This window comes from Rhinoderma darwinii, chromosome 10, assembly GCF_050947455.1.
Source record: "Rhinoderma darwinii isolate aRhiDar2 chromosome 10, aRhiDar2.hap1, whole genome shotgun sequence".
Taxonomy (NCBI): domain Eukaryota; kingdom Metazoa; phylum Chordata; class Amphibia; order Anura; family Rhinodermatidae; genus Rhinoderma; species Rhinoderma darwinii.
Window position 1 is genome coordinate 27,068,341 of NC_134696.1, and position 13,182 is coordinate 27,081,522.

At 42.9% G+C, this 13,182-nt stretch overlaps 1 protein-coding gene across 1 annotated transcript in view; it reads right to left on the reverse strand.

Annotated features, from left to right (window-relative positions):
* The window catches only part of TMEM278 (transmembrane protein 278), a 65,866-nt gene extending 58,559 nt beyond the window's left edge, over window positions 1-7,307 (reverse strand). Inside the window, exon 1 of the mRNA XM_075839613.1 lies at window positions 6,435-7,307. Within this exon, the coding sequence (XP_075695728.1) occupies window positions 6,435-6,704 (270 nt within the window). The 5' untranslated portion in view covers window positions 6,705-7,307. The remainder of the gene's footprint in view (window positions 1-6,434) is intronic.
* Between the last annotated feature and the right edge of the window lie 5,875 nt (window positions 7,308-13,182).

Sequence of the window (13,182 nt, forward strand, 5' to 3'; positions counted from 1 at the left end):
TTATATTACCTGGTAGAATAATGGTGCACGCCAAACCAGGGGCATGGTCCCAGCCTCCCAATAGTACAGAAAAAATGGAAATGGTAGGCAACACTCAGTTAGGCTGGGTTCACAAGACCTATATTCAGGCGTAAACGAGGCGTATTATGCCTCGTTTTACGCATGAAAATAGGGCTACAATACGTCGGCAAACATCTGCCCATTCATTTGAATGGGTTTGCCGACGTACTGTGCAGACGACCTGTAATTTACGCGTCGTCGTTTGACAGTTGTCAAACGACGACGCGTAAATTGACTGCCTCGGCAAAGAAGTGCAGGACACTTCTTTGGACGTAATTTGAGCCGTTCTTCATTGAACTCAATGAAGAGCAGCTCAAGATTTCTGAGCGTCACAGACGCCTCGCATAATACGAGGAGGAGCTTTTACGGCTGAAACGAGGCAGCTGTTTTCTCCTGAAAACAGTCTGTAATTTCAGCCGTAAAAGCCTCTCACCGTGTGCACATACCCTTAAAGTGTAGCTAAACGTTTGACAAACTTCTGACATGTCATAGTGATATGTCAGAAGTTTTAAATGGAACAAGGGAAAAGAGGGACCACAAAGGCGCTGCTTAATAATGGTCCGTAGCATCTTTCTTATCATTTACCCTTCATTAAACATGAACTTGGGTTCATTTCATTATTAAGCAGCGCCTTTGTGGTCCCTCTTTTCCCTTGGTCCATTTATCACTACCGGCAACTCCCTATGGTCGTTGCGTATGGGACCGGGCAGCAGCTTTCACCCACATGACACAGTGTACCTCCATATTACAAGTGTAATACCTGCCAGTATTCACAACTACAAGGTGAGCATGTATTCTTTTCTTGCTCTCCTACATTACTTACTGATCTGCACTATGTGGCACCGTGTCTTTTTTACTCTGTTATATTACATGTCAGAAGTTTGGATTGGTGGGCGTCCGAGCACCGAGACCCCCACCAATCGCTAGAACGAAGCAGCTGAAGTGCTCGTGTGAGCGCTCAGCCGCTTCGTGTCTGTTCGACTTTTTACGGAAATAAATGTATTGGTGTACGGACTCAATAGAAAGTCTATGAGCCCTTACTCCGATACATCGGCTTTCCGGAAAAAGCCGAACAGACACGTTTTTCACTTTCGTGTGAACGTAGCCTTAAAGGGGTTTCTCATAACAGCAAGATATGATATATCTTGTGTGTACTTTTCCTGATAAAGCGCATCGGCCCCTTCTGATTTGTTCCTTTCAAAGTGCCAATCTCGACCCAGCACTCTACAGCTATGGCAGTTCAGCCCCAGTCACTTGATTGGGGTCCTGTCGCAGTTTTCTGCACAGTGCCAGGTTGGGAGCGGCACAGTACAGAGAACTGCTCAGTTGCAACACCGGTGGCACAAGATTAGAAATGGTTGCTGTGATTTACTAGCGTTATGGCCCCGTTCCAGTAATAGGGGGGGGGGGGGGTCCCAGCCATATGCCATAACTTGCTGTAGCAGGACAAGGTAGCAACTAAGGAGAAAAACACATCAATGTGACATTAATGATTTGGTTATTTATTATGTTGTGAAACACCATATATCGGGACAGTTATATTCTTTAGAGATTTCATACTTCTACATAGGTCAATGCAAAAAATCAGATAATCAGAGTAGGGTTTTTTCCGACTATGAAAAATGTGCGCTAGAATACTGGATACGTAAAAAAAAAAAACATCACGCAGCATGTTGTCTGCAGCACTTATGCCTTCATATGTGATAATTGCAGTTGTCACAGTGTCGCCACGCATTGATTTACTGTCAGTAGCATCATGCACTGGAATCAGTGAAATTACTGGGGAATATCATCCATATTCAGGCAAGAAAAAGGAAAAACAACTTAAAGGAACAGCTCATCTTTACTGCAGTTTAGGTATAAATGTAAGGTGACCCAGAGGACAAGACTTTAACAATATAGACTGAGAAAAAAGCCATTAGGAGAACTAGAGGAGTCGCTAGATTATTGAATATCTATCAGATACTAAAGTTAACACAAACTGTGCCATACATACTAAATAGAATTTGTCATCTTCTTAAGCAGCAATTTAAAGGAGCATTTCCGTGATGGAATATAGCCAGAATATGCCATAACTTCCTGATCAGCGGGGGTCTGCCTGCCAGGACCCCCACCTGTCTTCAGAATGAAGAAGCTTCAGCATTAGTTGAGGAGTTAGTTAGTCGACTCTCCAGACATGTCTGTTTTAGTAAATACTTGTATTCCTCATGAAATAACAATCCTAGAGAATCTTTTGTTTGAATTCTGAATTCCTCTGTTATTCCTCCTGGAAATGTATGTATAAATTCACAACTGGACGTTCTAATTCCCTTTGCTAATTGGACGGGTTTCTATGGTCTCACTCTGTCAATACTGATTGGACAGTGTTAGGCTGTGTTTCCATGGGTCGGATATACTACGTAAAACGACACAGCGTTATCGACCCATGAGCCACAAGGTATTCCGCCAAGAAAAACTGACCAAATTGTTAATAGTCACCCCCGGAGTGTTGTCATAGTAACGCATCCCTCAGTTCTGAGTGCAGTCCCGCCTTCTGGGATAACGCTGCAGCCAATGTGACTGCTGCAGCCTGTGATTTGCCCTTAGAACAGACGAACGCTTCTCTATGACAACGCCCGGGGGTAAGTTTTGGCTTTTTTATTAATTTTACTTAAAAAAAAAAAGGTTTATTCTTTTTTTCAGATTTGCGTTTTTTGCGGTGGAATAGCAGCGTTTTTGCAGTGAAAATTGCAACATATGCTATTTGTTGCTGGTTTTTCCTCCCCATTAATGTCTGCAGAATTTCCACACAAAGTCCAATTGCAGAAATTTCACAGCGTTTACGCTACGTGGGAACCCAGCCGTAGGCATTGTTGCATTACGGGGCTTGCGGGGGAAGATGGCATGATTTCCCTAGTAGGGGCGCAGTGAGGTACATTTTGGGGCCAGAGTAGGTCAAAGAATGATTTAATATCCATTACATTCAAACAAAGTAGAAAGGTATTGGTGACATGAGGACAATAACCCAAATCCTCCAAAAAGTGTCAAATTTATTTCTTTTAAAAAAAAATGTTTTTTTCAAGTTACCATTTATGGCAAGTTGTTAGGCGTTCTGATGCTGGTTTCCATGGTGCTCACCATTTTAAAATCAGAGACTCCCTTCCAGGATACTTCAAGTAAAGCACTTAGCCAATGGGGGAGATTTATTAAGACTAGTGTTTCACATGCCAGTCCTAATCTGGAGTGCGGTAAATTAAAAAGCGCCAAATTTCTTAAGAGACATAATCCTCTTAATAAATTTGGTGCATTTCGGATTGTCCTTTTTTACTTTAAACGTAACAAATTTGTCGGACCACTGTTGGCCGCGTTGCCTCCCACTGAATGCTCCCATTTTTCTCAAGTGGCGAGAGGAGAGAAGAGTCGCAAATTATAGTGCAAATATGTAGAGCACCATAATTTGTGACTTTCTACACCAAAATACAGGCGCAAATCAATTAATAAATTTACCACTGAGAGGAATATATTAAATGTTTATGCCAGTTTTCTGGTGTTAAAAATTCTAAGATTTTGTCACAAACCATATTTGCACTATAATTTGCAACTTTTTACTTCTCTCGCTTCTTTCGGGGCGGGGTTTAGCGGGAGGGATGGGGCTTCCCATGGACCAACAGATTTACCATAATTTACGCCAGAAACTAGTGTATGTTATGGCACAAAATCTGCATTAGGGTACAATTACATGCAGTGGCGTAAATACCGCCGTAGCAGCAGTAGCGGCTGCTACGGGGCCCGCGGCATGAGGGGGCCCGTGTCGCCCGCCGGCACGGGCCCCCACCATGGCCGGAGGCTCCGCTAGCAGCTGCTATGGCTGCTACAGCGGGACGCCACTGAACAGTACGGCAGAGCAGGGATGTATCTCCCTGCTCTGCCATTAAACAAAATACATGTATCCCCTATCCACAGGATAGGGGATACATGTGTGATCGCCTGCAGTGATAGGGAGAACGGGGGACTGAAAGTCCCCTGAAGTTCTCCATCACAAACATCGGACTTCCGGGGTCTGTGTCGGCAGCTCCGTAGAAATGAATGGAGCGCCGGTCCCGCTTGTGCGCATGCGTGGCCAGCGCTCCATTCATTTCTACAGAGCTGCCGACACAGACGCCGGAAGTCAGAGGTTAGTCATGGAGAACTTGGGGGACTTTCAGTCCCCCGTTCTCCCTATCGCTGCAGGCGATCACACATGTATCCCCTATCCTGTGGATAGGGGATGCATGTCTTTTATTAGGACACACTGTAGGTCGAATTTTTTTGGGAGGGGGGACGCTGTATGGCGTTCCCTACAGGGGGGGGATGCTGTATGGCGTTCGCTACAGGGGGGGACGCTGTATGGCGTTCCCTACAGGGGGGGACGACGACCCTGTATGGCGTTCCCTACAGGAGGGGGATGACGCTGTATGGCGTTCCCTACAGGGGACGACGACGCTGTATGGCGTTCCCTACGGGGGGACGACGCTGTATGGCGTTCCCTACGGGGGGACGACGCTGTATGGCGTTCCCTACAGGGGGGACGACGCTGTATGGCGTTCCCTACAGGGGGGGCTGTATGGCGTTCCCTACAGGGGGGGCTGTATGGCGTTCCCTACAGGGGGGGCTGTATGGCATTCCCTATAGACCCCCCTGTAGGTAACGCCATACAGTGCCCCCTGTAGATAACGCCGGACAGCCCCCTCTGTAGGGAACGCCATACAGCCCCCCCGTAGGGAACGCCATACAGCCCCCCCGTAGATAACGCCATACACCCCCCCCCGTAGATAACGCCATACAGCCCCCTCTGTAGATAGCGCCATACACCCCCCTCTGTAGATAGCGCCATACAGCCCCCTCTGTAGATAGCGCCATACAGCCCCCTCTGTAGATAGCGCCATACAGCCCCCTCTGTAGATAGCGCCATACAGCCCCCTCTGTAGATAGCGCCATACAGCCCCCTCTGTAGATAGCGCCATACAGCCCCCTCTGTAGATAGCGCCATACAGCCCCCTCTGTAGATCGCGCCATACAGCCCCCTCTGTAGATAGCGCCATACAGCCCCCTCTGTAGATCGCGCCATACAGCCCCCTCTGTAGATAGCGCCATACAGCCCCCTCTGTAGATATCTACAAAGGGGGCTGTATGGCGTTATCTACAGGGGGGCTGTATGGCGTTATCAAAAGGGGGGGTTTGTAAAAAAGGCACTATCTACAAGGAGGGGGGGTTGTGTGACACCCAGGGGAGGGGGGGCCCCAGTCAAAAGTTTGCTATGGGGCCCAGTCTTTCCTAGTTACGCCCCTGATTACATGTGTCGTTTTTCTTACAGTTGTTAATGTGATTTTGCCGTAATTTTCGTAATCGGTTTAAAACTGCTCTATTTTTTTTAATTTTTTTTTAAAACTGCGGGGCTTTTGCAGAAATTCCAAATATTGTTGGAAAAATCGCCACGAAAACCACAAAAAAAAACTAAAGTCTGGTCTTGTATACCTAACATCAATAACAGATCACCATAGAAGCCCATGGTGATCTAGGTTTGGTTCAGTAGAGGCGAGGGGGTGGGTCTGTAATAAGGATGTTAAAATGTGGCCATGTTACTGGCGTGAGGAACCAGTCTTAGGTCACTTTTACACGGGCCAATTATCAGGCAAACGAGCGTTAATGTGAATGCTCGTTCCTGATCATTGCCCGGTGTAAACAGGGCGACGATCAGCCAATGAATGAGCAAACGCTCGTTCATCAGCTGATCGTATCGTTTTACTGCAAGAAATATTATCGTTGTCGGCAGCACATGTTAGAAATGTATGAGGACGAGCGATCGCAGTAATAATCGCTCATCCCCAAACATAAATCCTTGTGAAAGGAGCAAACGAGCGCCGATCAACAAGATATCTCGTTGTCCTTAATACAGGTGCCCCTTTAAACCAGGGGTAATGTTTTTTTTACTTTCTTTTTATTTGCAAATGCATTAGTGAAAGTACCTCATTGAGATGTACAAAGCTGATGCACGTGATGAGTATTCTTACACTCTTTGGTTACCATTTCCAGTACCAGAACTTTGCCTGCCACTTTATGTATAGGAAATTATACAGAGAACATGTCTCAAAAACATCCCCTGATACGTAATTAGGACAATTCTGTTTTTGCCTGGACCATGCTCCCACTTCTTGAGCTGGAATCAATAGTGTTAATAACTGATAATGCCACGGAAAATAATGAGTTGCCTTGTACGTCCAGGCAAAGTAAGCTGTAACCCTTTCCTCTCCAGACTAGATAGCACATATATTCTCACGTTGTAACATCCTATTAAATATATCCTTACCCTTTTTAAGTTTCGGAAACACAATTTCACAAAATATTAATGTACTTACCCTTGAATGACATTTAAATCCGAAATAAACCACTACTATGGTTGGAGTCAAAACGATGGTGAATATGACAGCCAGGATGATTGAGTTAACCAGAAAAGCCAAAAAGTTAGCTCCGGATACAAACATAGCCCAAATCCAGCAGCCCCACTTACTCCGAGACTCCATGGGCAAGAGCTGGTCCTCCATATTATAAGGGGGGAGTCCCGGAATCATTCTCGAGGTGTCCGACAAGCTGTCCACATCAAAGTCATCGATCTCTTGGTCGGACATTTTCAACTTCAAAAATACTCTTTTGATTTCCAAAAATGTTCTGAAATAATTGTATTATTTTAATGTGATCACACTTGGCTGTTCGCGCAAATTTAGCTTCTTCTTGCAAATCTACGAATTAATAAATTCCTATTCAACTTGCTTAAATGTTCTTCTCTTTATATGTAGAAAGCCTTCCCTGCTGGATCCAAGATGCTTGGTACAGTTAAGGAGAAGGCTTCCTCAGGCCAAGTTGTCATAATGGTCTTCTTGGCAATGAGATGAGTGTTACTTCCAATAGACACTGTATGTAGAAGTGATGCTTGCAGAGTGAGAATCTGCTCTGCTCGCAGCTAGTTCTTTCAGGCTTGATGTTTCGCTGTTCACTGCCTCGGCTTTGTGAGCTTGCTTCGAAGAACTGTCTACTGCTACTAGCCAATCGGCTGCTGACTGAGCCACACAATCCGTCTCGCTGCTTAGCATGCATGCAGCTAGCACATCTACACCTAGATCCTGCTCCATCAATTCCAGTTATGCCAGGTGGAAACTAATGTCATTATACCATAAACCAATTCTGACTTTTGTCACACTTCCCAGTTGGGGGGTAATGAGGCAGAGTTTTTTCAATCTCTGAAGCTTAGATATCCCGATAGGTGCGGATGTGTGTGTCAGTTTGCGTTTACCACATGTAGAGCTCAATCAATGATGACATGATTTTCTAGGAATCGGTTGTATACATTTAACAAGCTTTAATGCAGTCAGTGGTTGAAAATGTTAAAGTGATTGAAAGCTCATTTGAATAATGTAAAATATATATATTTAACACTAGGTGCACATGGCGGTATTATAGTTTAATACAAGCTCTGAGTTGTACAGAGCCGGGGCACCTAGAGAAGTGTATGGGGGTCCTACTGCACCTCCATATGCTCCCAATATCATACAGAGGCATACAATTTTTTTCGGTCAGATTCTGTATATAAAAATACGACATGTACCATCGGATGCTGTGTTACGGGGTTTTTTTTCCCTAGAAGCCATTCTGAGTCCTTAAGATGTAAGATCCAGGAAGGTCCAGTGTTGTAGCTAAAAATACCTAGGGGATCATGTATTTCTGCATATAACAACTTTGTTATAAATAGCGAGATGACATCAGACCAGTTTGTTGACAAGTGGAGGTCGACCACAGCAGTATTTATGCAGAGAGAGGCCTCGCTGAACGGAGACATTATCATTTTCATATTTTAAGCCTATACAGCCTGGTGTATAGAAAGGTAACCCTGTCAGTGCAAGCCCCCTTGTAATGTGGATCACCAAACCAGGCGGCATTGCCACCAGGCATGGCATCATCATGAAGAATGTCAGACACCAGTCAAAGTTCCCCAGGGCAGTTTTTTGTAAATGTCTTTTACTAATAGGTGCCATGCATACGTATGCCGGTATATTGTTTATTTTTACAAAATGTGTAAAGTTTAAAGGGCCTGTTACACAGGGCGATAATCATTGCCTTGTGTCAATCCATGAAGTGACGAACGATGATTCTCCTGTTCATTGCTGATCGCATCTTTTATGATGACATAAAAACTATCATTGTCGGTAGCATATTTCCTCATGTAAAGAGGGGATGTGCTGCTGACAATAGTGGAAACTGTATGAGAGGAGTAGAAATTAATGATCGCCCGAACTAATTGGAATATATAAATGGAAGTAAACGAGCGCCAATCGATTTGCTATATTGCTGATCAATGTTCGTTATGGGAAATTTGTATGCCCGTGTAAAAGTACACTAATTCTTAAAAAGACTATATATACACTACCGTTCAAAAGTTTGCGGTCACCCAGACAATTTTGTGTTTTCCATGAAAACTCACACTTATATTTATCAAATGAGTTGCAAAATGACTAGAAAATATAGTCAAGACATTGACAAGGTTAGAAATAATGATTTTTATTTGAAATAATAATATCCTCCTTCAAACTTTGCTTTGGTCTTGGAATGCTCCATTTGCAGCAATTACAGCATTGCAGACCTTTGGCATTCTAGCTGTTAATTTGCTGAGGTAATCGGGAGAACTTTCACCCCATGCTTCCAGAAGCCCCTCCCACAAGTTGGATTGTCTTGATGGGCACTTCTTGCGTACCATACGGTCAAGCTGCTCCCACAACAGCTCTATGGGGTTGAGATCTGGTGACTGCGCTGGCCACTCCATTACAGATAGAATACCAGCTGCCTGCTTCTTCCCTAAATAGTTCTTGCATCATTTGGAGGTGTGCATTGGGTCATTGTCCTGTTGTAGGATGAAATTGGCTCCAATCAAGCGCTGTCCACAGGGTATGGCATGGCGTTGCAAAATGGAGTGATAGCCTTCCTTATTCAAAATCCATTTTATCTTGTACAAATCTCCCACTTTAGCAGCACCAAAGCAACCCCAGACCATCACATGACCTCCACCATGCTTGACAGATGGCGTCAGGCACTCTTCCAGCATCTTTTCAGTTGTTCTGCGTCTCACAAATGTTCTTCTGTGTGATCCAAACACCTCAAACTTCGATTCGTCTGTCCATAACACTTTTTTCCAATCTTCCTCTGTCCAATGTCTGTGTGCTTTTGCCCATATTAATCTTTTCCTTTTATTAGCCAGTCTCAGATATGGCTTTTTCTTTGCCACTCTGCCCTGAAGGCCAGCATCCCGGAGTCGCCTCTTCACTGTAGACGTTGACACTGGCGTTTTGCGGGTACTCTTTAATGAAGCTGCCAGTTGAGGACCTGTGAGGCGTCTATTTCTCAAACTAGAGACTCTAATGTACTTGTCTTGTTGCTCAGTTGTACAGCGGGGCCTCCCACTTCTCTTTCTACTCTGGTTAGAGCCTGTGTGTGCTGTCCTCTGAAGGGAGTAGTACACACCGTTGTAGGAAATCTTCAGTTTCTTGGCAATTTCTCAATGGAATAGTCTTAATTTCTAAGAACAAGAATAGACTGTCGAGTTTCACATGAAAGCTCTCTTTTTCTAGCTACTTTGAGAGTTTAATCGAACCCACAAATGTAATGCTCCAGATTCTCAACTAGCTCAAAGGAAGGTCAGTTTTATAGCTCCTCTAAACAGCAAAACTGTTTACAGCGGTGCTAACATAATTGCACAAGGGTTTTCAAGTGTTTTCTAATCATTCATTAGCCTTCTAACACAGTTAGCAAACACAATGTACCATTAGAACACTGGAGTGATGGTTGCTGGAAATGGGCCTCTATACACCTATGTAGATATTGCATTAAAAACCAGACGTTTGCAGCTAGAATAGTCATTTAGCACATTAACAATGTATAGAGTGTATTTCTGATTAATTTAATGTTATCTTCATTGAAAAAAACTGTGCTTTTCTTTCAAAAATAAGGAAATTTCTAAGTGACCCTAAACTTTTGAACGGTAGTGTATATATATATATATATATATATATATATATATATATATATATATATATATATACCAGCAGAGAGAGACAGCAGCACTCGGTTTCCAAGCAAAAGTAGTTCAGCAATAAAAGGGTGCCAGCTAATAGTCCTGATCCAAAGACCATGTAGATATCCCAGAAATAAATCCAGCAGCACTCCGGTAATCAAGCTTGAAAAAGGTCCCAAGGTGGGACGGAAACGTTGCACTTGCCATGTTGGCACAATAAACCACTCTTTTTCACCTTGATTACCGGAGTGCTGCTGGATTTATTTCTGGGATATATATATATATATATATATATATATATATGAATTTAACAATTGCCACTCAGGGTGAGTGGAGGAAACGAGTGAAAAAAGGGGGAAAGGATTTGATATATTGTAAAAAAAAAACAAAACAAAAAAACTCTTCAATAGGAGACTGAGCGTTCTGTTTGTCTCCATGACTCCCGTATGCAGAGCAACCGTTAGGGCTATAGGATCTTGTAGCGCTGGCGTTCATTCTGGATACAGGAGCCATGGAGACGGAAAAAAAAAATATATATATATTCAGACCTCAGATAAGACGCCTGCTTATATTTACCGCTCCTCATTCCCGGGCCTCTTCTGCTACCCACTGCACATTATGTCTGATGCCACCTAGTGGTGTCGAATGTAATGTGCCGTGGGACCCCTGTTCTAGTGATTGTGGGGTTCCCAGTGATAAGATATTTATCAACTATCTTGTGAAAAATTATCCCGACGGCAGGACTGCATAGGTTCGTGTATTAGGGTGACATAAAGTGATTTACAATCCCTTTTGGGTCAATTCGCTTTTGCTTGTAGAATATTCCCGATGGGTAGAGTTTTTTTGCGTCGTCTATCACTGGCTACGGCGGGAGTTAAACAACCTCATCACTTCATTCGGCTGCCGGCAGCCCTGAAGTATGATCTGCGTATGTGGTTAAAATTCCTGTCAGAATACGACGGGCTCTCGTGTTTTCCTGAACGTGAGAGTTGCAATGCTGATTTACTGGGGGTTTTTTTATCGTCTCATGTTATTTATCATCTCTGTATTTCATATGTACAGCACCCAAGAAGATAATAATGCTGTATAATAACCAGTTAAAAATGTGCCCTATGGAAATTATTATACCTAACCTTCATGGACCAACCATGCAAAACAGTGGGAAAAACTAAAATATAAGAGAAAGAGGTAAATGCACTTAAAATTAAAAATTTTATTTATTGGGCACAAAACCTTTATAATGTGTAAATAATTAGTAAATAATTAACGTTAGAGGGCTGGGCAGGGGTGGGACCTCTAATGATTATTCACAAAAAAACTTTTTTTTTTATATAGGGGTTGCCTCATCACAGCTTTTAGATTAAAGCCCAACACGCGATAAACTGATCAGGGCAGTTCCAGATTCAGAAACCTACTTCAATCAGCTGGTATAGCCCAAGGATGCCAGGGATGAAATGTAGTATTTACATGCGGCCATTCAAATAAATGGCCAAACATGTAAAATATGGACGGGCCGGGTTTACCAGAGCAAGAGTTGTTCTTTGTGAGCGGATCTTGACTTTGGACAGGGGATTGCTTCTATGATGTTCATATGTTCTAATAAGGCAAATGGAAGGGGGTAGTCTTCACAAGATAAACCCTTTGAGAAAAATGCTGCCGCCATACACTTAAAATTCAGGATTGTAACACAATTGATTAAATTAACCCTTATATATTGAGACATATGTTATCCTAAAATCAACATTACGATGGTAGAAACTCCTTAATTATCTGTGAAACCTCAGATCACTATTCTTACCAATTGCTCATAGGTATAACACTAGAGACAAACAACAAAGCCTGAGATTGTAGTGATTTTTTTCACATTAATCTTACAAATTGACATCACATTCATCAAGCCTACCACGTTTATCATTCAGAAGCTGACATCTCTGTGATTAAGCCCGATTCTCTAAAAACGCTGGTATGTTATCGAGAAGCTTAAATTGAATTATTAGGACTATCAATTTGAGGTTGACCTACGAAAAATGGCTTTGTTTCACTGTCAAGGGATCACAAACACTCAGTCTATCCCATAAGTTTGTGTAAATTTATAAAAAAATATATATATAATTAGGTATAAAATAGTAACATAGGCCCCCGAGCAACTGTAGATTTGCCCAAAGGGATGTGTTTTATAATAATTCGATTTTTCAGCCATTAAAAAAGTTGAAGATACTTGGGTCCATGACCTATTTTCTGGTATTTACTAATTTTTTCAGGTAATTTCAAATAATGCTTTTTGTTTTTGCATGGGCTTGCATGTTTTTTCTTCTACTTTATTTGTGGATGTTGTTTATTATCCACTCCCTTTTGACTTTTTGTCTTTCCAATTTCCTTCACCTACATTTTTGAATCACTTATGATTGGGTACTGTGTATAATGGGCTTGCCTTACAGCATATTTTTTTGTAATATTCATAAACTCTTCCACTTTTGGGAAAGAAAAGCAAAATAAAGACATTTAAAATAAAAAAAATTGAAGACACTAATGACTAATATATACTAAGCCTTTATACCTTAGTAGACAGTTCAATACCAATTAGAAATTAGGTTTTTGATTTCTCTACAGTCAATATGTGTTAAGGATCTGCCAGGCACAGCTTCTGTATCCACGCCCATAGGTAATCAGTCTGCACCTGCTTCTATGTCTGTGAGACTGACTCCATCTTCCACCACTCAGGATGGCAGGCTTAGGAGTGGGAGAGCCTATCACAGCCTGGCCAGACGGAGCTAGCTCCCGCCCTCCGTCTATTTATACCTGCCTTTCCTGTTCCTCCTTGCTTGTGATTCTTCTCTGTTGGTTTCCTGGCCCTGCTGCAGCTTCTTGAACTACTTGTCCCTGCTTTGTATTGACCCTGGCTTACTGACTACTCTTCTGCTCTGCGTTTGGTACCTCATACACTCCTGGTTTGACTCGGCTTGTTCACTACTCTCCTGCTCTGCGTTTGGCACCTCGTACTCTCCTGGTTTGACTCGGCTCGTTTACTACTCTTGGTGCTCACGGTG